This window comes from Schistocerca serialis, chromosome 8, assembly GCF_023864345.2.
Source record: "Schistocerca serialis cubense isolate TAMUIC-IGC-003099 chromosome 8, iqSchSeri2.2, whole genome shotgun sequence".
Taxonomy (NCBI): domain Eukaryota; kingdom Metazoa; phylum Arthropoda; class Insecta; order Orthoptera; family Acrididae; genus Schistocerca; species Schistocerca serialis.
The window spans coordinates 104,624,218-104,652,209 of NC_064645.1; the positions used below are offsets into that span (position 1 = coordinate 104,624,218).

The 27,992-nt window shown below is 41.6% G+C and overlaps 1 protein-coding gene across 1 annotated transcript in view; it reads left to right on the forward strand.

The window, feature by feature from the left end:
• LOC126416207 (uncharacterized) overlaps positions 1–27,992 on the forward strand; it is a 1,274,366-nt gene that overhangs the window by 784,663 nt on the left and 461,711 nt on the right. The window contains exon 3 of the mRNA XM_050083799.1: positions 5,883–6,112. Coding sequence (XP_049939756.1) covers positions 5,883–6,112 — 230 coding nt within the window. The remainder of the gene's footprint in view (positions 1–5,882; positions 6,113–27,992) is intronic.

Sequence of the window (27,992 nt, forward strand, 5' to 3'; positions counted from 1 at the left end):
ATGTGAACATTTGTATAAACTAATTTTTTGTGTATTGTGTAAACTATTATGTAAAGCCACATGTATGAAAAGAATTTGTATTGCCTACTGTATTTTATATATTAGGTTATTGAAAGGTCAGTGCAAAGCCAAAATTTTAACTAATTATGTGATATTTAGGTATTAATATTATCTTTTATTTTTGTCTGTATTTTTGTGGACGGATTTGGTGGTATTTTCACCACCAATGCTGGCAAAAATACCATCAAATTCTGGCCTGTGGAGGAGGGGCATATGAAAGGTGGCTACACTGAGCCACTGCGCCAGAGATTGCGCCAAAGAGTATTATTAAGCCGCCTCCACAGTGCTTGTCGAGAGCTCGTAGTAGTCAGTGCCTGTTAAGAACTCGTAGTAGTCAGTGCTTGTCCAGAGCTCGGAGTAGTGAGTGCCTGTCGAGGACTCTGGGTAGTCTGTGCTGAGATGTTGTAGCAGAGAGTGTTTGTTGAGATGTGCTATTAGGCAGTGCTTGCTGAGATGTGATATTGGAGAGTTCTGGTTGAGATATAATGTAAGGATTAGAGTGATTTTCATCAATATAAATGAGGTAACTAACTCCGTTTCTCATTGTTTCAGTGTCCTAAATAATGCGTCATTACAGGTTCAGTCAACAAAGCATCTGGCGTGTGTTCTTGTATTAGAGTGTAATTCTGCTTTCCTTACGCAATTATCGTATTTCTAATTTTCTTTTATGACGTCAGTAAAATTGGTATTTAAAAAATTCTTGTCTTGTTGAAGAAGAACCGTGCTAGATGTGTACGTTGAGTCACACTCCCACACACAGAACAATTACATTTGTGCTTGGGTTTTGTAGGTTTTATAGTTGCTGGGGACTTAATTAATTAATTGTGTTAACGAAAATTTACATTTCATTCTTTGTTGTTGTTCTTTGCAGTCAGATAGCGTAATAATACTAGTCAGGGCCAACCGTTTACGAGATTGCGTAAACGGACAGACAGCTACTAAATACTAAAAGTATTTTCAATTATATTTAATTAAGCCCCCATGCACTATCTAATCTTCAGCATTCTTCTGTAGCATCACATTTTGAAAGCTTCTATTCCCTTCTTGTCTACACTGTTTATCGTTCATGTTTCACTTCTACACAAGGCTATACTCCATACAAATACTTTATGAAAACACTTCCTGACAAATCTATACTCGATGTTAACAAACTTCTCTTCTTCATAAACGCTTTTCTTGCCATTGCCAGTCTACATTTTATATCCTCTCTAATTCGACCGTCATCAGTTATTTTGCCCCCCCCCCCCCCCCCAAATAGCAAAACCCATTTACTACCTTAAGTGTCTCACTTCCTAATCTAATTCTGTCGGCATCACCTGATTTAATTCGACTACATTCCATTATCCTTGTTTTGCTTTTGTTGTTGTTCATCTTATATCCTCCTTTCACGACACTGTCCATTCCGTTAAGCTGCTCATCCAGGTCCTTTGCCGTCTCTAACAGAATTACAATGTCGTTGGCAAACCTCAAAGTTTGTACTTCTTCTCCCTGGACTTTAACTACTACTCCAAATTTTTCTTTTGTTTCGTTTACTCCTTGCTGAGTATACCGATCGAATAACATTGGCGATAGCCTACAATCCTGTCTCACTCCCTCCTCAATCACTGCTTCCTGGAACATAATGCCAGTAATTGCTCTCTCGTCTGGAAATTGAAATGTGTTTCTTTCAACGGTTTACTCGTTGTTTCTCTTGTGTATGTCCTTACCAATGTTTCCACAAGGTTTCATTGTCCTACGATGGCTCTTTTTTAATGGGGCCCCTCAAATAGCGAAAGTTTAATTGTAACTATCGTGTATAAAGGCTTATATTTATTTTTGTATGTGCAAATTATCTTACCCTCTGTGGTGATTTTATTTGCTCAATGACACAGTAATTCTGCATGAATATTTTCAGACGCGTCCTGGGACCATATGAATACAAACAAATTTATGTCTGTTTCGCTTCACAACTTTTCCTGATGCGACTTTTGGAAGATAAACGACTTTGAAAGAACGTCAAAAGATACGCCGCACATGCATCAACCAACTAGTACGTGTGTGCACTACAACGTATGATCGAAGTGGTGACCACGAGTTTCATTGCAGAAAGTGTAACTGAGAACAATATTCACATATATACGGCCCAAAAGTCCAGGAGTGCTCTGAATGGCCTCCGCTGCGTCCATTACACACGGGCAAAGAGATCGTTCTGTGACCACACAGGAGTCTCGTTAACACTACTCTCCACATAGGTCCAGAGGTGTAAACCTTCACGCGCTTGCGCTAGAAATAGTCACGCGTGCGCTCGCACGGGCGGTCGGCCGACCGGCCGAGAGTTACCATCGATCTCTTGAGGTTTTCCGTTTTTAAAGGTCATATTTCCATAAAATATCGACATAGGATATCTCACACAATGTTGCAAACACAATTGTATTCAAAATTATTTATTGAACAATAAAATATACAATGGAATACAAAAAGGAAGCCAAATACCCAAATGAAATATAAGAACATTTTTTAATTGTAATGTTTTGGGACTATATAATGTAATACTTAAGACTAGAATTATTCACTATCTTGATTCGTCACAAGAAAAGCTAATTTTGCTTTCCAAAAGAATTTTTGATTGAAAACGTCACAAACATTTCTGTCAGATGAAAAATGCTGATCAGTCTGTATCCATTTCATTTTCGTTTTGAGGCTGACAAAAATTATTGCACGTAACTGTCGTGGTTGAATTTCGTAGACAGACGTTTCTTCCACATTCACCGCATTGTCGCTTTGTTTTTATATTCTTTTTTGAGCCACACAAATAACATATTCCTCTCGTTGTAGGGCTTGATACAGCTGGATAAACTAAGTCACTCTCTCTGTAATTTTCCAAAAATACTAACAAATCTTTTGGCAAATGCTTCAATTTAGCTCTTTCTTTCAGGTTTTCGCTCATCAGTTCCAAAGATAACGCATGTAAGAATTGTCTTCTCGTTCTTTCTTTCATATTACTTGTGTTGAATTGAAAAAGGCGTAACAAATTGATTCCTGCCAAGTCAACTAAGCGGAAAAATATACATGCAGGCCACCTTTGTGTTCTCCTTGATGTTGAAATTCTGGAGCACATGCACATTCACTAGAGAATTGGAAGAGTCTATAAAATTGAGGAATTATAGGGGAATTACAAAAAGAAATAATTACATTCCGAAGTAGACGAGTAGAACAAAGTCTCGTAAGCGCTCGCAAGGCGGTATCTGACAGTTTTCGTTAGTGCCGTAAGCGCTTGCAAGGCGGTAAACTGACCGCCGAACGTGTTCGGACCTATTTGAACTTGTCCTGAGAAACAGAGAGGTGGGACTTGGACGAACTTTGAGCAGCATCTGCCGGAAAAAGGTGCAACTAGAGAATACATGTCCCTCCAGCCGCCTCGTTACCTTTGTGGAGTAAGTATGGGGCGAAATTGCAAAAAGGCGGTCACTTCACCGCCCGCACGAGCGCGTGAAGGTTAAACAGGGTGATCGCATTGGTCAACGAATCGGTCCACTACAGCCTATCCACCTGTCCCAGCTTTGGCGTTCGTTGCTGGAACCACATCGTCCGGTGGATACACAGTGCCACATCCCCCAAATGCCGCACCAGTACGTCTTGCAGGAAGGCCAAATATTGTCAGACAGGGCGGTAGAATACGCGCGCCTGTCAGACTAGCATGGATAAATCCAGCACTCACCGAAACGATGTTGAAATATATGGGGCTGTGTAGCATATGGGTTTTCCTCGTCGCAAATCGCGGTTGCGCTGACCTTCGCCCACTTTCACCATTGATGACCAACGCGTCGTTGTATACGGGAGCCGGCCAGGGTGGTCGAGCGGTTCTAGGCGCTACAGTCTGGAACCGGGTGACCGCTATGGTCGCAGGCTCGAATCCTGCCTCGGGCATGGATGTGTGTGATGTTTTTTTTTTTTTTTTTTTTTTTTTTTTTTTTTTTTTTTTTTTTTTTTTTTTTTTTTTTTTTAATACGGGAAACGCGTTCTCAGCCATTCTGTAATGCACCGTCTTTCTCGATCGCACCCGTGATAACTGATGTACATGAGGTTGTTCTCTGATGGCATGTGAATGACTTCACACAAGACAGAAAGTGATACGAGACACCGACGTCTGTCAGTGTGCACTGCTTTCCACCGTTCAAAGTCGTTTATCTTGCAAATGGCGTATTTCAGAACATGGGTTTGCTGTACCGAGTCTCCTCCACAACAGGAATTCTGAATCACACTGTAGAATCTTCTACAAGTAATGACTATTCTGAGGTCGAAACAAGTAATAAGCACCTACAGACCTTTTTTAGCAATATATTTTTTGTGCATGCGAGAAGTTATACATAAAAAAAGCCACAATGAGAAAAACAGAAAGGAAATATAAGTTACAAATACTTGTGGAAGTTACGTAAATATCATAGACGGAATAAACCTCACAATTTCTTAGAAACTGCTACTGATTTAAAAATCAGGATAGATTATTTTGAACTGAGAATCAACGAATCACCTTGCTACAATTTGTTTCAGCGACTGCAACGGGAATAAATACAAAAATTTCAATTTTTTTCTTTTAGTTTCCGTGTTGACGTATTCATGTACAGTTCGTAACACTAATGACTAGAGCCCAGTGCTGTGGCAAGCACTGGTAACGTCCCTATAAACATCTGTAATGGAAATGCGTGACCGGTTGTATTTCATGGCCTTCCCTATAAAGACAAGAAGTTCCTCTGCGGCACAACACTCGCTGTTAGTCGGTCTACAGCACCGCGCCGCTACTGCGGCAACAATCTCCGATTGCTTTCACGGTACTTGCGGCGTTCCGCTTACTCAAGGCAGGTGGCTTAACGTCTAAAAGCAGGAGAGAGCTTCGTCCTCAGCAACGCCAGAGTTGGGCAATCTCTGCTCCTCCTACGGCTCGACAACATCACAATCGCTCCATGCAACAAGTATATTTTTATTATTTACAGATCTCCACTATCACTTCTTAATACACGAAAAATATAAATGAGTTCGATCCGTCGTAACAGTATTTATACTCCAAAGTACAGAGTGAAACGTCTTGATATGTCACTGACCATGACGTTGATGTCAATTTTTTGCGTTCGGTACCGACCATAAATCAGTGGACGTTAAAATTTCACTCGGTGTTCTATGCAAGTAAATGATCTAAGATGATCAGGAACAAAACAACGCAATAGAACGCTTGTGTGGCGATTTCCGGAACTAAAAACTATTATACTACCAAGATGAGGCAACTCCGTCAATTAGTTTAGCAGTTATGGACATTTAAACAGTGGATACTTTTTTGGACCCCTCTCTATTACTTTCCCCTGCATACGTCTTGCGTAATGACCATGAGGAGAATGAAGAAATCAGAGCCACTACAAGAAGCTTATCAACAATCATTCATCCTACGCGCTATTCGCGAATGGAACAGGGCTGGAGGGCTCAATTAGTGGTAAAAAAAGTACCCTCCACCACACACCTTAAGATGGCTTGCGGCATATGATATATTATGCGGATGAATCGTTTGTTGACAGTTGCGAACACGTATGCGACCGAGGTCAGACGTGTGTTTTAGCTTATGATGATTATTTTGAAGGGTTGTTTCTAACTCTTTTTTTTTCTTGATTTTCTGAGGCTATTCATCATACTTCTCAGATGCATTTTATATTTAATGCGTTTGGTGTTTAACTTTTTCGTACACTGATCGGGATGAAATGTTACATCGTCCTTCTAGAAGCCTTACCCTGATCAGACCCTCATTTCCATTCAACAAGCGCCTCTCTTCAGGTTCGCCTCGTGCTGTCGTGTTGCAGACGAGGTGCGGCTGGCGGTGGAGAACGCGCTCCGCGTGAACCGCGAACACGAGTGCCGGTGGCCGGTGCCGCGGCTGGTGCGCGTCAAGGACGTGTTCCCGCAGCCCAACAAGCGCTACATCCCGCACTGCGCGTCGCTGCACCAGTGCGCCGACGACACCGGCTGCTGCCATTCCGACACGCTCGCCTGCGTGCCCGCCAAGACGCACCCCGTCTCCCTCTACTTCTACGTAAGTACCTGCTCCATCTATTCTGCTGCTCCGCTATCTACTTACTCTACTTTTATGTGAGTATCCATTCTATCTGCTCCCTGTACTTCTACGTGAGTCACTGACTCCATCTACTCTGCTATCTACTCCCTATACTACTCTGCTATCTACTCCCTCTACTTCTATACAATATGAGTACCCAGTCTATCTACTCCATCTACTTCTACGTGAATGTCCACTCTACCCACTCCTCCACTCCACTATCTACTCCCTCTACTTCATCGACTACCCATTCGAACTACTCTGCTACCTACTCCCTCTGCTTCTATATGAGTACCCACTGTATCTACTCCACCATCTACTCCCTCTACTTCTACATACCTGTTCCATCTACTCTGCTGCTCCGCTATCTACTTACTCTACATCTATGCGAGTACCCACTCTATCTGCTCCCTCTACTTCTACGTGAGTCACTGACGCCATCTACTCTGCTATCTACTCCCTCTGCTTCTGTGTGAGTACCCACTGTATCTACTCCGCCATCTACTCACTCTACTTCTATGTACCTGTTCCATCTACTCTGCTGCTCTGCTATCTACTTACTCTACTTCTATGTCAGTACTCACTCTATCTACTCCCTCTACTTCTTCGACGACCCACTCGAACTACTCTGCTGTCTACTCCTCGACTTCTACGTGAGTACCCACTCTCTCTACTCCCTCTACTTCTATGTGAGTGCCCACTCTATCTACTTCGCTGCTCTGGTGTCTACTTCCTCTGCTTGCATGTGAGTACCCATTCCATTTACCCCCCATGGGGGCGGTAAACATCGATTAAAATTACTTTTATGAGTTTACCTGAGAGCCCGCAGCCCACTGAACTTTGGCTGGGGTGAGGAAGCAAGCTTCTGACGTTTGAGCTAAGTACAGCTATTGACATGGTACACACGTACTGTTTATTTTACATTTTATGCGAGTCTTTTGCCCTTTAGGGCGTTCTGTATTCTTTAGGCAGTTTGTAGTTTTAGTGTGTTCCAAAGAAGGCGTGGTTATCCACACCAAAACCTAGGTCAATATCCGGTTTCTATTTGCAGTGCAGTCGGATTCTTTATAATCATTAAATTATTCACGTTTGCTGAAGTTCTCAATTACTTTTTTGGTCGACCTCTCTTTGGGTCGAGTGCTAGCGGCGGTGCATCGACCAATCACAGTCCTTCTCGTGCTTTACGTGTTGCATGTTTTGCAAGTCCATGAACAGGCTTACAAGTGCATGCGGTTTGCACGAAAACGAGGCAGATACCCAGAGTGGATTTTGCATTATTTGGATTGTAGAGCAAACAGCAGCAGATGTTGGTACAGACCTCTATAAAATCTTCTACGCAACTAATACAAAGTTACATCTGTTACTGAAGTTAGTATTCCGTAAAAGCTTTAGTGTCTACCTGTTAAACAGAAAACACTGTTTTCAGATTCATATATGAAGGGCTTATTTCAATAGTGGTACAAGTCCATTACCTCCACTTTTCTGCCTATAATGCTTCTACAATTAATGATCCAGACAAACAGAAAGATTCATCTCTAGCAAGAAGCCATATGCTTGGATATTTCTGGTATCTCAACTGCAGATTTTTCAGCGCTCATTTAACTTTCGGACTCTGTATCTCACAATGAACAAAAATGGACTTGTACCACTATTGAAATAACCTCTTCATATTTTCCTTACTTCGCATCAAGCGATTATTTAGTTAAGAACATCTTTCGCATCTTATAGATTCACGTTACTGCTTGGTAATGAATTAGTTGCCTTTCCTTTGTTGATCGTAGCTGTTATGATGCCTCCAAGTTAAAAATTTGCCATATATAATGTGAAGAGTTTGCAATGAAATATGTGGTTGCTGGGTACTTTACATTCACTGCATGTTTTGTCATACATTTCTGTGTAGCAAACACCGTCAACAAATCTAAATTAGTTTGAAAGCCAGATGGAGAGCCATATCACATTCCATTGTGAAGGAAATATATCTTAAAGATTGGCAATACAGCACGCCTCATCGCATTAGAAACAGTTATAACAAACAGTGTCCCTTTGTTATACAGTTGTTTGTTTCGTACGTGGTTTATCAAACCACTCACAACCACCATTTAAGCTTACATTGCGTTAGTCGTTAAGTCTTAATACCCTCAATATTTTGTAATCCGTTTGAGATTTCGAAACGAGGTTTTATGAAAACGGAATTACGAAAACGGGTTAGTAATTCGCTGTTTGCTTGGTAATAAAAACGTTCTTTTATCTACAGAAATACAGAAACAATGATAGCATTTTTTCTATGGAACCATACATGTTTCTAATGCTGTATGGTAAACTGCTGAAGGACCTGTATGTTGAGACAGTAACACAGTAAAATAGATTTTCTGCGAATAAAGTAGCTTTCGGGAATGGGACGTTAAAGGAGGCCTACCGAGAGTAGATACACTTCCACTTCCCTGCAGACATACCCCAACTTATACATATACAGGGTGTTTCAGAAGTGATGGTCAATATTCAGGGATATGCCAGGAAATATAATTCGAAACCAAAAATTCAAGTTAACATGGGCCCTAAAAACATAGCTCAACACCTAAGAGCAATTCTTGATCTTCAGTATTGTGAAACAAATCTTTTGTACTGTTAGCTCTTTGCTTTCCATGTTTTGGAAAGTAATAATACGGATCAAAACATGTGGTCTTAAATGCGTACCTTAAGAGGTATGAGGATTTGCTCATTAGAAGAGCTGAGATTCAAAGTAGCGAAGACAAACAAGTACTCATAGCTCTCAGGGCATGCATTTTAGAGCACTTCTTTACTGGACACCTTTCTCTTTTTCCGGTGCATCATTTTTTTTCTTGTTTTGGTCCATACTACCACTTCCCTAAATATGGGAAGCAAAGAGCTTGCAGTACAGGTGTTCTGTTTCACAGTACTGAAGATCAAGAATTGCTCATAGCTTGTACCGAGCGAGGTGGCGCAGTGGTTAGCACACTGGACTCGCATTCGGGAGGACGACGGTTCAATCCCGTCTCCAGCCATCCTGATTTAGGTTTTCCGTAATTTCCCTAAATCGTTTCAGGCAAGTGGCGGGATGGTTCCTTTGAAAGGGCACGGCCGATTTCCTTCCCAATCCTTCCCTAACCCGAGCTTGCGCTCCGTCTCTAATGACCTCGTTGTCGACGAGACGTTAAACACTAACCACCACCACCCCCATAGCTTGTGAGGTATGCGTTTTAGAGCCCATATTTACTTGAATTGTTTGTTTCGAATTATCATTCCTGTCATAACTCTGAATATTGACCATCATTTCTGAAACAAGATATATATATTTCGAAAAAAATGTTCGAATGTGTGTGAAATCCTATGGGACTTAACTGCCAAGGTCATCAGTCCCTAAGCTTACACACTACTTAACATAAATTATCCTAAGGACAAACATACACACCCATGCCCGAGGGAGGACTCGAACCTCCGCAGGGACCAGCCGCACAGTCCATGACTGCAGCACCTAGACCGCTCGGCTAATCCCGCGCGGCTATATATATTTCGTTCGGAAAATATTTTCCTTTAAATATTTGCGTTATTAGTCTTTCACAGATATCGAATGAAATTTTAAAAAGCTCACCTTTCCATCGCATGTAAATAGAGCTGCTTCTACATTCGACAGATGAACGAACATTAACTGTTTGACAAAATTCAGGTCCTGTGTTTGACAAATCAGCTCATATAGCGAGCCTGAGGATTCAGGACCTTCATTTCCTATGCGCGCAGTTATTAATCCCATGAGCATTTGGCATCCTTCTCATTAGCTGACCACATTCTCTATCGCCACTAACATTAGTGAATCTCAAAGTCATTTTATTCAAGAAACTGAATGTACACATTCACCACTGTGGCTACGAACGGCCGCGCCGGGCATATCGATGACCTGGAGGGTTGGGCGAATACAGGGAGCTGTCGCCTAAGGACGGAAAAAGCCGACCGGTTAAAACCGATACCGCTATTTTAGTTCTGAATAACCGGTATTTTTCGGTATTTTTTGGTCTTGGTTGTGACAATTTTTTTTTTTTTTTTTTTTGCTAATAATCGAGTAATAAACCGAAATATTAATTATCGATAGCAGCAGTGCTAAATTTTATCGTTTTGAAATAAAGATTTTCTAGATGAAAGGAGTAATTTTTATTCGTCAAATTTGCATTAGTGTGGAATATTACATTATTATAGAAAATGAGAAAAGCGATCAACCTATTTTAGTAACGATGCCAACGGAAACGAGTAACAAATACATGGAATAACAATTGGTACGGCATTGCTGAGACAATAATGTGCTTATTGTCGAGTGTGTGCGTGCTGTGTTCAAGACTGATCTACTCGGTAGTTTCTCGTCGCCATACTTCCGTCGTATTGCAGAATAGCACCGACCCTAGTCTGGAAATATTTTTACCAAATGACATAGCAATGAAGCACAATGCTCCGTTTGCTTTAAAAGATTAAAGAATTGTCAGCCATTTCTATGAAATAACAACAGAGGAAGGAAATTATGGTAGCAGTAACAAATAAAAAACATAGCAATTCATTCATAGAATAAATAAAAATAGAAAGTAGCTGATTAGGATAATTAAAACGAAAAACAGAGTTCTTCAACGTCAATTTTCACCCTTTACCACTGACAGTTCGGAATGTCCAAATAGTGGTACAATCCGCGTTTACAGCATGAATTTTGAGCAGTGTTTCAAACAATTATAGGTAACAGTATACAGGAGATTTTTGTAGTACTCAGACACTAATTACTTTCCAAGAAAAGAACGATGGACAGACTAAGTTTTCTTCTATTTACCTATTTAATTAAATATTTTGAGTCTATGTATTTTGAAACTGAGACAGTCAAAAATTTCAATTTTTGTTCGGTTTTTACGTTTATTCAGTAAACAATAGCAATAAAAAACGCAAAAATTGTTTGTTTCAGAAAGCGTTTATTTTGAGCGGTCTTAGCATTAAGGTTAAACTGGCATGGAATAATACCGATATAATCGAAAACCGATTCACAAGCTGAGATATTGTCACGAATAAAACAGTGACCCATATATACAATAAGTTTCCTTTAATTTACGTCTAGGGTCACAAAATTTTTGTTAACAGATTACCGGTTTCGGTCTGTAATGACCATCATCAGATCTGTTTTATAAAATCAAAGTCCTAATGTACTGCAGCCATAGTGACGAGGCTGGTGCTGATTCTGCATTTAACATTTGACGATGCCTCTACGGCTGCAGTACATTAGGACTTTGTTTTTTAAAACAGATATGATGATGGTCATTATAGACCGAAACCTGTAATCTGTTAGCAAAAAGTTTGTGACTATAGACGTAAATTAAAGGAAACGAAAACCGATTGTTTCAGCGATAACCGCCATTCTTGCTGTCGCCACCATGCTTCGATCGCCATGTCGACAGTGAGATGGAACAGGAACATTATCGTGTAACAAAAGGTAATTGCCATTCTCACCAAGGGTGAAGAAAACATCGATTACTAAAGGGATATTCACCAGAGGACATATAGGAACCAGAGTTCCATTTCATTATCGTGTAGCAAAAGATAATCGACGTTCTCTGCAAGGTGAAGAAAACATATTTTAGTAAAGGGATTTTCGACTTCCACGACAAGATATTAACACAAATCCACCAGAGGACGTATAGGAACTCGAGTTCTATTACATTATCGTGTAACAAATGGTAAACACCATTCTCACCAAGGGTGAAGGAAACATCGATTAGTAAACGGATATTCACCAGAGAACATATAGGAACCCGAGTTCCATTTCATTATCGTGTAGCAAAAGATAATCGACATTCTCTCCAAGGTGAAGAAAACATTTTTTGGTAAAGGGATTTTCGACTTCCATGACAAGATATTATCACATATCCACCAGAGGACGTTAGGAACTCGAGTTCCATTACATTATCGTGTAACAACAGGTAATCACCATTCTCACAACACTGAAGGTAACGTCGATTAGTAGAGTGATTTTCGACTTCCACGACAAGATATTAGCACATATCCACCAGAGGACGTATAGGAACTCGAGTTCCATTACATTATCGTGTAACAAAAGGTAATCACCATTCTCACCAACACTGAAGGTAACATCGATTAGTAGAGTGATTTTCGACTTCAACGAGAACATATTAGCACATATTCACCGGAAGACATATTGGAACCCGGGACCCTTAATTCTCAGAACTCCTGTTACATGTAGCGGTACCACATCTAAAATTTATTTTCAGTTGCTTTGTAATGTGACCGTATCGTTAGCGCTGTGGCTACAGGGTCTCTTTAAAGAAAGAGAAAGTGCGACGTATTTCTTCAGAAAGTAGTATTCGACGAAACTAGAAGAAAATTTCTTACAACTGTATGCCTGTTGAACTACCGACCGTTTTGCTAGTAACGAGGTAATGTATGGTGTTGAATGGTGCAGATGGTCACAGGAGGCGGCATAGTAAACTGCCACAGTATGCGCTCGCGGGCTGACGCAAATCCTCGAGCTATCATGGAGGTGAGGCATCAGGGTGAGCAGGAGTTGTGGGTGGCAGACCCATAGACCAATACACTTTATTGGGCAGATTAAATGGGACCTCACACACTCGGTATTTATTGTGCAATAATGCTGTGTCAGTGCGAGGCCAAGAACGCCACAACATCGCTGCGCAATATTTATGCTCGTAACGCGTCAGGTAGAATTCTGTAGCGAACATGTGGGCGCTCGATGATGCGGAACTAGCATCTATTGCGATCGGTTGGAGTCGTGCTGCAAGAAGAGCAACAAGATGAAGCGGTGGTGGGCGAAAAAGTGGGTTGGAAGGCCACACTAACGTGGTAAGAGAACTTGGAGCAGAAGCAGAGAACTACGGAAATTTTTTGTTTATGAACTAGGAACATTTCAACGAATTGTTGAAACTTATTACACCTTGTTTACAGTTTCTACAATGCTGAAAAGAGTGAGATACATTATTACGGAGGGTGGGTGGGTAGTGCCATTATGTTTTTTCTCTAATAAATAATTAAAGTCTCTGAAACGAACGAATAAACAGTTCCAATGTTACTTCCTTGCAGTTAAATACTTTTGTCGACTGTTTCTGCAGCTAATTACTGAGTAAATATTAAACATGGACTCAAACTACTCCGCTGAATGCACTTAAAGAGATGATTCCCTACGTCTGTTTTTCATGATGTACGCTGTATCAGTTGTTTACACGTCCGCAAATCGCGAAGTATCGGTGGGAACAGATGTGTACTGCGTCAATACTTTTAAATTCCTGCAGTCTTCTTCAGCATAGTGTGCAAACTGTCAATACCGCTCTGAGGCGTTCAATATTCAGCGTCTGCGAGCTCCTTAGTACGTGCTGTGTATTATTGATTTCTGCGCGATGAATTACCAGCGCTACAGCAGACCATTACTCCTGCAGAAAGATAACGATGTAACATATGCGTGACGGGGCATCACTCAGTTTCCTGCACATCCTGCGGCAGAACCTCACCGCAACTTCTCGTGGGCGAATCATTGGTCGATGAGGTCGCGTAGCATGGCCTCCCCATTCACTGGAGCTGAAGCCGTTGTATTTCTAGCTACTGGGACTTTTAAGGACAGTAGCAGACAGAAGGGAATGACAGGACAGATACGTCCATATCTCAGCAGATAGCATTTTCCGGACATATCATTATAGGAAATTTTCTTCTACACTGAAGTGCCATAGAAAGTGGCATAGGCATGCGTATTTAAACACAGAGATATGTAAACAGCGGTGCTGCGTGTCGGCAACGCCTATAGAAGACAATCGTTTGGCGCAGTTGTCAGATCGGTTACTGCTGCTACAATGGCAGGTTATCAAGGTTTAAGTGAGTTTGAACATGGTGTTATAGTCGGCACACGAGCGATGGGACACATTATCTCAGACGTAGCGATGAAGTAGGGATTTTCTCATATTGCCATTTCACGAGTGCACCGTGAATATCAGGAATCCGGTAAAACATCAAATCTCCGACATCGCTGCGGCCGGAAGATGATGCTACAAGAACGGGACCAACGAGGACTGAAGACAATCGTTCAATGTGACAGAAGTGCAGCTCTCCGCAGATTAATGCAGATTTCAATGCTGGGCCATCAACAACTTCAGCGTACGAACCATTCGACGAAAACTCATGGATACGGGCTTTCGGAGCTGAAGGCCCACTCGTGTACCGTCGATGACTGCACGACACAAAGCTTTAGGCCTCGCCTGGTACCGTCATCACTGACATGGGACTGATGACGACTGGAAACCTGTTGCCTGGTCGGACGAGTCTCGTTTTAAATTGTATGCAGCGGATGGACGTGTGCGGGTATGGAGACAATCGCATTAAACCATGGATCCTCTGAAGGCTCTGCAATTGTGTGGGGCGTGTGTAGTTGGAGTGATATGGGACTCCTGATACGTCTAGATGCGACTCTGACGGGTGACACGTACGTAAGCGTCCTGTCTGTTCACCTGCATACATTGATATCCATTGTGCATTCAGACGGACGTGGGCAATTCCAGCAGGACAATTCGACTCCCCACACATCCAGAACTGCTACAGAGTGGCTCCAGGAATACTCTTCTGAGTTTAAACACTTCCGCTGGCCAAACTCCCCAGACATGAACATTATTGAGCATACCTGGGATGCCTTGCAACGTGCTGTTCAGAAGAGATCTCCACCTACTCTTACGGATTTATGGATAGCCATGCAGGATTTATGGTGTCAGATCCCTCCAGCAGTACTTCGGATATTAGTCGAGTCCACGCCACGTCGTGTTGCGAGACCTCTGCGTTCTCGCGGGGGCCCTACATCATATGAGGCAGGTGTACCAGTTTCTTTGGCTCTTCAGTGTATTTTTGACCAATACTACCTCCTCTAAGAATATGTGACATTTCTTTTTAAATACCATATTTTTATTATTATTCCTTTCCTACAAAGGAAATGTAGGAGTTCAGAGCCGTCTGTATTTTGATCAGGTTTTAATTAAGGATAATTGTGCATTATTGCGGTCTTTACACAGGAAGAAAAGCAGTTGCCGAAGAAAGAAGAGGATATGGGAGACATCGTATGCATTAACGGGTATCGAAAAGTACTTTCACGACATAGTAAGACATTGGTATGGCAAATTAAATAAGAAAATTATGATACCCACTACCAGGAGATCTGTGACAAAATAAAACATTTTTCTTGTAGTAATACCTTCCTACAGATAGATTTAAACACTTATGCAACCTTTAACAGACATTGGTCAATTGATGCATGGACAACACGCTTAACTGGAAATCCAATTCTCACCTACTGATCTGCGTACAAAAAGAGTTCTGTAAATATACTGTATGGAATATTGAACCTGAGGCCTTAAAAGCTAAACAGCGGAGTTCAAATACTTTTTTTCTGGTCGTACACATCTATACCATAATTATCGTCTTGCAAACATTGAGATATACAACGTTTTTGGTGGTATGTTCACTCTATACAAAAGGTGAGGCATTTCGTATTAGGCCTGTTATTGTGCGACTCTTTTTTCTTTCCTGGATTGTGTCCTTACGCTGTGATAAATTTCATCAAAATCGATCACTTCAGTGCCAGTAGAAAGAGCAGTTTCGTACAGACGGGTTCTAGGGTTCTGCCGGAGGGCAAATATTGCCCGTGCAGGCTCAAGGGAAACGACGTGTAGTACGTTCTCAGGAGCGGAACGAACCAACTCAGATGTGATTTGCCTGAGGCGTGTCATCACGCACACTTGTGTATACCCAGATGGGTTCCTGTTTTGAAGACTACCACCAGTGACTGAACCTAGCACTAACGCGCTAGCATCAGTCTCGTTTGTTGTTGGGTGTCAGTCGCACACTTGTGGGCGTTGTACTGACCAGCTCGTCCACTGCCACTTAAATGATCGAATTTAATGAAATCGGTCATATCATGCGAAGGCAGCAGGACTTCCAAACATATTCTCGCACTAGGATGCCACGGCAGTACGTTCCTTGCTAACGTGAGTATGCTTTCTCTTGTCGAGATAGCATTTTGAAATCTTACATCTAGTTCTCAACTGTCGACCTATTTTCAGATACGTACTTTCTCACGTGACAGAGAAAAAAGCATAACCTTATCATTATTACCATTAATAATACACTTTTACTTCGCTGTCGCTCTGATACTCGTACGCCGAGTGTTTACATTACGATTATTAATAAAATTCATCCGCTACCTCCCCCTATACTAATCGTTTTCTCTTCGTAAACACCTACACCTTTACGTTCCAGTCTGCGCAGACTCGATGCAGGTAGAACAGTCACTGGCACGTGGACAAACTACACACATATGCTTCACTCCCACTCTCCTCTCCCTCCCTCTCTCCCCCTCCCCCCTCTATATCCCCATCTCTATTCAACACCAGAAGCCGTCACAACAATGCCCCTCCCTAAGGACAGACTTTACTGCTCTGTAATTCACTCGCGCCCTCAGACGACATTAAAAATGCGCCATAACCTGATCTCTGTATGGTAATAGAATGTAAATCAAAACTACTGTTGAATACACACGCCCACGAAAGGAACGCCCCGTTTCTCCTAGATGAAATGCAAATAGCATCTGACGCCATATCAAGTACGAGTTGCATATTTGGACTGTCGTACTGAACTTCGCCGTCTGTGATTGTACCTTTTCATACGGTAGAGGCCGTCTTATTCTAATTATCTATTTATCTGTCTTATGTTTGGCGATAGATGCCTCTGAAGCTTCTGAATTAATGTTTAATATTCTTCTTTTTTGTTTTACTTTGCTTTCGTAATGAATGCTTATACTCACCTTCCTATTAACAACTATATCAGCGTGAAATGTGATCCATCTGATTCTGTTCGTAGTATTGCTGATATATGACACAACTTTAGATCTATTGAAGTACTCCTTAACACAATTCTTTGTGCTTATATTAATGTGCTGCTTCAAACACGGCATATCTAGGACACATTGAATGCACCCAGTACTTTCAACAAATGACAAATTGTCGAAACTGCAACCGCAAGTAATCAACACATTGACAGGCGTAAATTGTATGTATCATCTTTTCATAAAAGCTGCTCGAAATCGTTGTAAGCATACGCGTATTACCGACATGTTATTGCGTTTCGCGTAACGTTCGGCAAATGGACAGCTGAGTATACAGACATGTCCAAGATGAAGAATTTCCTTGTCTTCTGACTGGTTTTATGCGGCCCACCACGAATTCCTCACCTGTGCCAACCTCTTAATCTCAGAGTAGCACTTGCAACTTACGCCCTCAATTATTTGCTGGACGTATTCAAATCTCTGTCTTCCTCTGCAGTTTTTGCCCTCTAGTACCAGAGAAGTCTTAACCGATGTCCTGTCATCCTGTCCCTTCTCCTCATCAGTATTATCCACATATTCCTTTTCTCTGCGCAGAACCGATAATACGCAGAACCTCCTCATTCCTTACCTTATCAGTCCACCTAATTTTAAACATTCGTCTGTAGCACCACATCTCGAAAGCTTCGATTCTCTTCTGTTCCTGTTTACCTATAGCCCATGTTTCATTACCGTACGATGCTGTGCTCCAAATGTACATTTTCAGAAATTTTTTCCTCAAATTAAGGTTTATGTTTGATACTAGTAAACTTCTCATGACCAGGAATGCTCTTTTTGCCGGTGCTAGCTTGCTTTTGATGTCCCCCTTGCTCCGTCCATCATTGGTTATTTTACTACCTAGGTAGCAGAAGTCCTTAACTTCATCTACTTCTTGCCCATCAAGCCTTAAGTTTCTCGCTGTTCTCATTTCTGCTACTTGTCATTACTTTCGTCTTTCTTCGATCCACCCACAATCCATATTCTGTTCTCATTAGACTGTTCATTCAATTCAGCACTTCACGTAATTCTTCTATACTTTCACTCAGAATAGCAATGTCATCAGCGAATCGTATCATTGATTCCTTTCATCTTGAATTTTAATTCCACTTCTGAACCTTTCTTTTATTTCCTTCATTGGTTCTTGGACGTACAGATTTAACAGCAGGGGTGAAAGACTACATCCCTGTAATCCAAGCACTTGTTCTTCGTCGTCCACTCTTATTATTCCTTCTTGGCTCTTTCACATACTGTATATTAACCGTCCCTCCCTATAGCTTACTCTTCTTTTAACATTACGAAATGCTGTGTCACGCGCGACCATTGGACTGAGTAGCTGGCTACTGGTGGTGTCTGACCGACGGCCGGTCGAGAATTTATTTACTAATTTTTGTTGGACTCTGGCTGGTAACAGCCATTTAGCCCGCTGAAAGTTAAATAACAGACATGTAGTACAAACCACAACGGATGACATAACAATGGTGCAAGTATACCAGTATTAAAGGTTACCGTTATGGTAGAGGTACAAATACAAATACGGGTACAAGTATAGTATGTAACGGTAGTGTAGAACATGTTGTATATCAATTGTATACGGCGCCACGAGTTAACAGAGAAAACTAAAACACAGGCACACTAGAAGTACAACTGCTCAGAGCCAAAACTGAAATAAGTACACATGTAAAATACATATTAGTATGACAGTTAACATATTTCCCAGTGCTGCATTATTGTTACAAAGATACCTTGGCAGCTTGTAAGAATCTGAAAAGTTCTTTGGTATATACCACATTGTTGAAAGAAAGTAGATCTTGACACTAACGCTAATGACAAAGATTATCGACAGCCACCGCTGAAAATGAATAATAAAACACCAAAAAGTAATGACACAGTTCTGTTACGTGATAATCATGTAATGATAGAACAACACCGAGATTTTCTTTAAGAGAATAAATTTCACAGTAGTCAGGGATTTGACAGAGTACTTGTATGACATACGTGGAAATATAACTGTGGTATTACCAATTGCTTTTGAACGTGATTTAATAGTTTAAATAATACTGATGTGGCTGGATGAACTGTGTGATCTATTGCGTTAGGGTTTTTCAGTGAGATTCCAACAAAATTTCCCCATTACAAGTAAATTAGTGATTAATTTAAGAATAATATTCGATTTACTCTTTGAAGTGAACTATTCCTTGATTTTTGTGGTTCAGATAATAAGGTACTACACTCTACTTCTGATTAGTCAGACATAGTGAGGGCCTATTTGCGATTACATAATTTTTGTAGTTTAGCCCCTACCTTGTGTGGATTCTCCCTGAGGCAGTAATTACAAAGACGAGCCTTCAGGTTCCAATTAGGTCGGACAGTGAACAGGACAAGTAACTTCCGAAGTAAATACAGGACCGACAGATACGGGAATCGCCACATTGTCTTCATACAGTTATATTCGACATTTTCCTTCACGCATTCTATGTTCTCTCTCGGCAATGGAAGCCCTGACCGTTAACTGCAATGTTTCCGAAGCGCAGCCGTTGCTTAAGACGTTAAGCTTAAGCCGAGTGATCGCCCGTATGTCCCGTATGAGGTGGCTTTGTTTAGCACTGATTGTACGTATTACTTCTGAAGCCTGGATCCCTTTCCCTCAACACATGCTAATAGGGATGAATGAGGTATGGTTGGAAAGATTTTTTTAGCCGGACCGGCTTGTCACATTTTGCGCTAAAACTGGGAAATTTTAACATAAAAGAGAGTTTTAACTACGACAAAAGGGCGTTTTGGATACCCAGCTTCAGACCAATAGTTTACGAAACTAACTTTTTAATCATGAATAAGAGACCCTATTTTCGTATTATCTCCGCCATCATATCTTTATCATACCACATCATTGGTTCTTGATCTCAGTGGTCGCTATCGAAGATTTCTCTCTGTAGACTACTTGTTTGTAGGGTGAAAGAGGTCTGTTATTTTCATTCCCTTTTTCGCAATTTTATGTTTCCCTGACTTACTACCGCTTTCGGATCTCTAGGACGGGACTGCTAAGGGGAAGGAGACCGTGAGAAAAGAAAAGCTAACCAAAGAAAGGATAACGTTCTACGAATCGGGGCCTGAAATGCCAGTAGTTTGAACGTGGTAGAGAAGCAAGAAAATCTGAAAACGGAAAGGCAGACGCTCAATCTACTAGGCATAGTCGGTCCCAGTGAAGTGAAATGAAAAAAAAAAAAAAAAGATTCCTGGTCAGATGAGTGTAGGGTAATGTCAAAAGCAGCAGAAAATGGTGCAACGGAAGAAGGGTTCGTTATGAATAGGAAGGTAGGGCGGAGGGTGAATTTGGTGATAGGATTTTTCTTATCAGAATTGACAGCAAACCAACACTGACAACGATTGTTCAGGTGTACATGCCGATGTCTCAAGCTGAAGATGAAGACACGGAGAAAGTATATGAGGATACTGAACGGATAATTCAGTACGTAAAGGGAGATTAAAATCTAATGGTCAAGGGGGACTGGTATGCGGTTGTAGGGCAAGGAGTAGAAGAAAAGGTTACAGGAGGATATGGGTTTGGTACTAGGAATGAAAAAGGAGAAATATTAATTGAGCTCTGCAACAAATTTCATTGAATGACAGCGAATACTCTGATAAAGAATCATGAAATGTATACTCTTGGAAAAAGACGGGAGATACGGAAAAATTTCAGATAAATTACATCAGAATTGAGGATCAAGGAGTAGATCAAGTTAACGAATTCTGCTACCTAGGCTGCAAAGTAAATCATGATGGACGGATCGAGAGGGACATAAGAAGGAGACTAGCACCGGCAAAAAGGACATTCCTGGCCAAAGAGAAGTCGTATCAAACATAGGCCTCAATTTGAGGAAGAAATTTCTGACAATGTACGTTTGGAGCGCAGCATTGAATGATAGCGAAGCACAGACTGTGGAAAAACCGTAAGAGAAGACAGTCGAAGTATTGGAGATGTGGTACAGAAGAGTGTTGAAAATTTGGTGGACTGATAAGGTAAGGAATGAGGAATGAATTTTTATCCATAGTGGATGCTGTCGAACTCCGTGACTGTTCCTTTATTGGGTGTAGAAAAATATCCGCTACTAGTCACAATAAAAAGTTATTTATTTGTCACACGACCGGTTTCGGGGTTGCGCCCATCTTCAGGTGATTATACATTCATGTAAACATAGTGTATTTTACGAGTGCACATCATAGTAGTGTAATATGAAGCTGTACTTGGTAAAACTGAAATATGGACGTGAAAATGACCATAAGTGTGTAACTAAGTGGAAAAACTATCACCGCAGCATAACTGTAATAATGGTGCTTCATCTTTATTGATCTCCAACAGTAAAAACATGTACATGAATGTATAAACACCTGAAGATGGGCGCAAACCCGAAACCGGTCGTGTGACAAATAAATTACCTTTTATTGTGGCTGGTAGCGGATATTTTACTACACCCAAGGAATGAGGAAGTTCTGCGCAGAACCGGAGAGGAAAGGAATATAATGGAAAACTCTGACAAGATAGGACAGGATGGTATCTGTTAAGACGTCAGGGAGTAACTTCCGAGATACTAGAAGGAGAGTTGTTGTTGTTGTGGTCTTCAGTCCTGAGACTGGTTTGATGCAGGTCTCCATGCTACTCTATCCTGTGCAAGCTTCTTCATCTCCCAGTACCTACTGCAACCTACATCCTTCTGAATCTCCTTGGTGTATTCATCTCTCGGGCTCCCTCTACGATTTTTACCCTCCACGCTGCCCTGCAATACTAAATTGGTGATCCCTTGATGCCTCAGAACATGTCCTACCAACCGATCCCTTCTTCTAGTCAAGTTGTGCCACAAACTTCTCTTCTCCCCAATCCTATTCAATACCTCCTCATTAGTTACGTGATCTACCCACCTTATCTTCAGCATTCTTCTGTAGCACCACATTTCGAAAGCTTCTATTCTCTTCTTGTCCACACTAGTTATCGTCCATGTTTCACTTCCATACATGGCTACACTCCATACAAATACTTTCAGAAACGACTTCCTGACACTTAAATCTATACTCGTTGTTAACAAATTTCTCTTCTTCAGAAACGCTTTCCTTGCCATTGCCAGTCTACATTTTATATCCTCTCTACTTCGACCATCATCAATTATTTTACTCCCTAAATAGCAAAACTCATTTACTACTTTAAGTGTCTCATTTCCTAATCTAATTCCCTCAGCATCACCCGATTTAATTTGACTACATTCCATTAACCTCGTTTTGCTTTTGTTGATGTTCATATCCTCCTTTCAAGACACTGTCCATTCCGTTCAACTGCTCTTCCAAGTCCTTTGCTGTCTCTGACAGAATTACAATGTCATTGGCAAACCTCAAAGTTTTTACTTCTTCTCCATGAATTTTAATACCTACTCCGAATTTTTCTTTTGCTTCCTTTACTGCTTGCTCAATATACAGATTGAATAACATCGGGGAGAGGCTACAACCCAGTCTCACTCCTTTCCCAACCACAGCTTCCCTTTCATGCCCCTCGACTCTTATAACTGCCATCTGATTTCTGTACAAATTGTAAATAGCCTTTCGCTCCCTGTATTTTATACCTGCCACCTTCAGAATTTGAAAGAGAGCATTCCAGTTAACATTGTCAAAAGAAGGAGAGTAGAGAGTAAAAACTGCAGAGGAGGACAGGGATTGGAATACATCCAGCAAATAATTGAGGACGTAGGTCGCAAGTGCTACTCTGAGATGACGAGGTTGGCACAGGAGAGGAATTTGTGGCGGCCCGCATCAAACCTGTCATGACATCTCTCGGTCTTAGTCTTTAATTTTTCAAACAGTACGGTACTTCGAGTCTCGTGAAGTAGTCATTACACAATAAAGAATGTACACTGTATGTAACAGACCTACTGCAGGGACTCAATATAGCGTTGCCCCCAGATGAGTTATTAAACCAGTTAGAATACTGACAGCGCTGACAGGTTGAAAAGTGCAACGTGTGATGCGGTCCGGCCGGTGATTGCCGTCCGGAGGCAGGAGGACGCGCTGTGGACGTCGCCAATTAAAACCTGAATGGACTGCTTGTCTTCCGGCTGTCGGGACGGTGGCGCAACCCAGCGGACCGGCCGACTTGCCGTGTGCTGGCCGCCTCGTTATTCTGGCTGCACTGGACTGGGCCGCCGAGTCCACGAGATCTCCCACCGCAGATTGCATCTACGTGATCCGTATCTCAGCCCTGACGTACGGGAAGGCGACTGCCATAATGCTGGCCGATGGGGGCGATTGATCAAACACAGTTAACGTGGCTCTGCGCCAGCAGCCATGTTCCCGTCCGAGTTTGACCACAGCAGTTATGCTCTGCGGTCTTCCTCGTACAGCCGCTCGGCATGATTATCACCGCATCCATCACCATAATATCACTTCCGCCTCATTAAGGTATCGTGTAGCCGCGAAACTACCAACATCTAGGACGCTAATGGCGTCGTGTTTTCGCCCTCGCACCGTTAGCAAATAACAGGTGTTAACATCGCGATGGTTAATGTGGTAGTTCTGATGCACCCAAGTGCCTTAATTTGCTGTCAAGTTCGAGATTTATCTTGTGCCCTTTCTAAAGAGCTCGACATTTTTACGCGACGTACTGGGTAGCAGAGAAAATGCTCACTGAACACCATCACCTCCTATACACTTTTCTCGTAAAATTAATAAAGTGTCAAGATACCAAATGGGGGTTGTGGTAAAGGATTTCCACTGGAAGAAAACGCATTCCAAACCAGAAATGTGCGTAATACACTGACCTCGTATTCGGAGCAGTTACAGTGTCAGCATGATTTCAGTTTTCAGTAGTTTTCCAAAATGAGGCAGGTGATTTTTACACTTGACCACTAATTCAAGTGACGTGGTTCAATAAAAAGTGAAATTCCAGAAAGAAAGACTGATGGATAAAAGAACGCAAATGCAAGACAGTAACTCCAGAAATTGAAATTCTGCGGTTACTAAAATCAGAAATAAATGTAGAATTAAGAAAAGCTACACATGAACCATAGTGTAACATAAAGATTGCAGTCAATAAAGAATTCAAAAAATGGTTCAAATGGCTCTGAGCACTATGGGACTTAACAGCTGTGGTCATCAGTCCCCTAGAACTTAGAACTACTTAAACCTTACTAACCTAAGAACATCACACACATCCATGCCAGGGGCAGGATTCGAACCTGCGACCGTAGCAGTCGCACGGTTCCGGACTGCGCGCCTAGAACCGCGAGACCACCGCGGCCGGCCAATAAAGAATTCCTCTGGTAGCAGTACCAACGATGGCTTCAGAAAGCATCGAAAATGTATTCATGTGACTAAGTCAATAATAATGAATTAAATGAGAAAGAGAAATCGGAAGCTGCAAAACGAATAAGTGTGACATAAAAAAGGAGTATAATGTTGATGAAAATCATAGTCTGAATTCCCAGTCTCAGTATTAAAACGAAAGTATGAAAGAGTAAGAAACGACTGCTAAGGATTGTAAAGCCCAAACATGACGTACCAACTCAGACATGGCACATAAATTCCTGGGGGTGTCGTCAAAGTAAATGAGAAGCTTCTGTTTATTTCTAGAATACTACAGGTGGCCCACAAAATGACATACCCAGTCAGACATGGCACACAAATTCCTGGGGGTGTTGTCAAAGTAAATGACAAGCTTCTGTTTATTTCTAGGATACTACATGTGGCCCACAAAATGTTTTTTATTAACTACATGTAAAGTTAATGCAGGAATATTACTCAGCTGTATGCGACCCAAACTAGGTTTCATTAAAAGCAGTCTTACTCAGTACGTGTAGACGGTAGTAAGAATGGTTACAAGGCATGCTTGACTTCGCAGAAGTCCATAAAGAGGTTAATAAGAAACCTTAGCTGACAACAACTCAAGAAAGTGCCTAATGTCTCGTGGAGCACTTCCTAGAAATTCCCAAGGAGCGTTTCTCACGGCGGAAAACTTTTCTGATACAGTATATTGCTTCCACAACGACCATGAAGGTAACACGAAACTAATAACAACTCTAACAGATAAATAGAGTCAGTCCTGCTTCCTACATACCATCCGAGAATGGTAGGGAAAATTCTAAGGATATGACACAATAAAAATTATTCTTCAACATTCAGTTTATATTGCATTCAGAGTATTTGCAAGTGTAGGTAATGAAAGTGAAGTACTGTGACAGTTACTCAGTACTTACAGTGAGCAACACAATTCAAAACTCACTTTTTCGAAACTGCATATTCGCCTCCCATTCCACCACAGAAGTTTGAAGTTTGACTCAAAGATGGCTACAACCTTTCTCTGTCATGCTGCAGAAGTGTAGCGCCCTGCCGGCCAGGATGGCCGAGCAGTTCTAGGCACTTCAGTCCGGAACCGCGCGACTGCTACGGTCGCAGGTTCGAATCCTGCCTCGGGCATGGATGTGTGTGATGTCCTTAGGTTAGTTAGGTTTAAGTAGTTCTAAGTTCTAGGGGACTGATGACCTCAGATGTTAAGTCCCAGAGTGCTCAGAGCCATTTGAACCATATTTTTTTGTTTTGTTTATAAATCATCATGACCAATGCTTTAACAGTTAGTAACATATTGTGTTTGTAACTTAATAGAATTCGTATGAGAAAATGGCTGTACAGATTAGGAAACGGTAACACTAAATTATATTTCTGCGTACTAGACGGCCAGCAGAATTATTGATATACATCAGATATTGGCTGTGGATTGTCCCCAGCAGAGAAAATTGATGTTAACCAAATTAGGGCATACAGCAAGGTTAATAAAATTTATTGTTGGATACATTGCTTATTTACTCGATGAGATGTTGGCATGAGTACGTGACGTATATTCAGTTCATATTTTGCTGACATTCTCTCTCTATACTCAGAATATGCCTAGCTCTCTGCAGCTCTCGTTTGTTTTTTGTTTCTTAATGTAATAAAATAGTCCCACCCGCATAAAGATGTTTATTTATTTACTGGTGACCGGTTTCGGCCACTGTTCCGATCATCATCAGGCCGCTTGCTCCATGTGCGTCTGCTGAAACTGGCGAGGAACAGGCGCCCCCTAGGAGGTTTATAGCCACTCTAGGGGCAGTGATCGTAAGCCTCCTAGAATGGCGCCTGGTCCCCACCAGATTCAGCAGACGCACATGGAGCAAGCGGCCTGATGATGATCAGAACAGTGGTCGAAATTGGTCGCCAGTAAATAGGTAATTGTTGCGACTGTTTTATTATGCAAAAAATAATAATAATGACGTTGAATTAGAATAGAAACAAGATAAAACCTTTCAGAAAATTTTAATACCTCTTGTTATGATTTAATTACTTAGGTCTGTGAATCGCCAAACACCATAAACGTCACAGAGCCGATCAAAAACAAACCGGGCCGTCGTTAACTACGACTCTTTCATTATGCGCTTATGATTGATTTGCGTTGTACGCTGTTGAGCCTCAGTAGATGGCCGCTAATTGTGAAACACTGATTAATGTAACACCTGAAACTTTCCTCACTCATGTCTATAAACAAACAAGAGAATACATTCACGGCAACACGAGAGTCACAGATTTGCTACCATAACGAGTAATAAGTGCCTTCCCGCGGTAGGTTGTATTTCAGCTGCATTTTTAGAGTCACTTATGCTAATGGGCTCCCCGCGACAGTAGATGCACGGGATGCAGTTTTTGTATTCGTTAGACTCGATGGTTCAATTTGTGTTGCAGCTGCGCGCATTTATTATCCTCTAGTCTAGGCTTAATCACTCTGGCGGACGACGACAACACTTTAAAAAAAGAACTCATTGTTTATTTTCTTTTGTTTAATGACATACAGCCAAGACTGCTCTCGGCTGGCTGAGTGCAATTGATAGCAGGAAAGGAGTAGCACTGCCATTACACTGACTAGGTGTGTTGTCTCGCACAGAATTACAGCACTACGGCCTACTGACAGTCAGAGGGGAATTACGAACGACGCTGCAACAAGCAGGTGCCAAAGTAATTCTTATTCCTGTTCCATACTCCGTTTTATGGAAGTGGAGCTGAACGAAATGATAAGACGTACGTGATATAAACTGCACGTTCGCAGGCCATTTTTGTATCATACTTTTAACGTGTTGACATTACCCTTCGTTTCCAAATTTCTGTAATATGTGCTTCACGGTTTCGCTCCACCAGGAAGTCTCAGATTGTCATGATGATCCATCGATATGCCGCTTCGTCTGTGATGCTAATGCGATGTTTAATTCAGAATCCGTACATTCTGTCCTTGCTGCTTTGTTTATTTTACTCTGTACTGGAATAAGTCGTCTTCAGAAAATTTTTATTTTATGACGTGTACAGGTATGAGATGTAGGTAGCCGGGTCTCTTTCAAAAATTGTTCAAATGGCTCTAAGCACTATGGGTCTTAACATCTGAAGTCATCAGTCCCCTAGACTTAGAACTACTTAAAAATAACTAACCTAAGGACATCACAAACATCCATGCCCGAGGCAGAATTCGAACCTGCGACTGTAGCAGCAGCACGGTTCCGGACTGAAGCGCCTAGAACCGATCGGCCACAGCGGCCGGCCGGGCCTCTTTAATTGCCAGGCAAGCTTGAAACAGTTGACGCACTGTAGCTGCAGATCTGTGTTACAAACCAACCATATCGGTTCCTGGTTCATGGCTCGTGGTGCATGATTCCCATTCGCAGTTGCTGGTTGCCTGTCTAAAGGCTTCTGGGGACAACAAAAATTTTTTATCTCATATTTCGTATAATTAATGACTGAATTTAAAAAATTAAAATGCTGTCATAATCTTCTCATCTAAAGGTATAGTCTTATGTTGCTAGACATTTCTTGAGGCAATAAGGGCCACTATGTGCAATTTATTTTTCTTTTGAGTCATCAGTGGCCAGCAACGAATTCCTCTCCTGTGTCAACCTCTTCATCTCA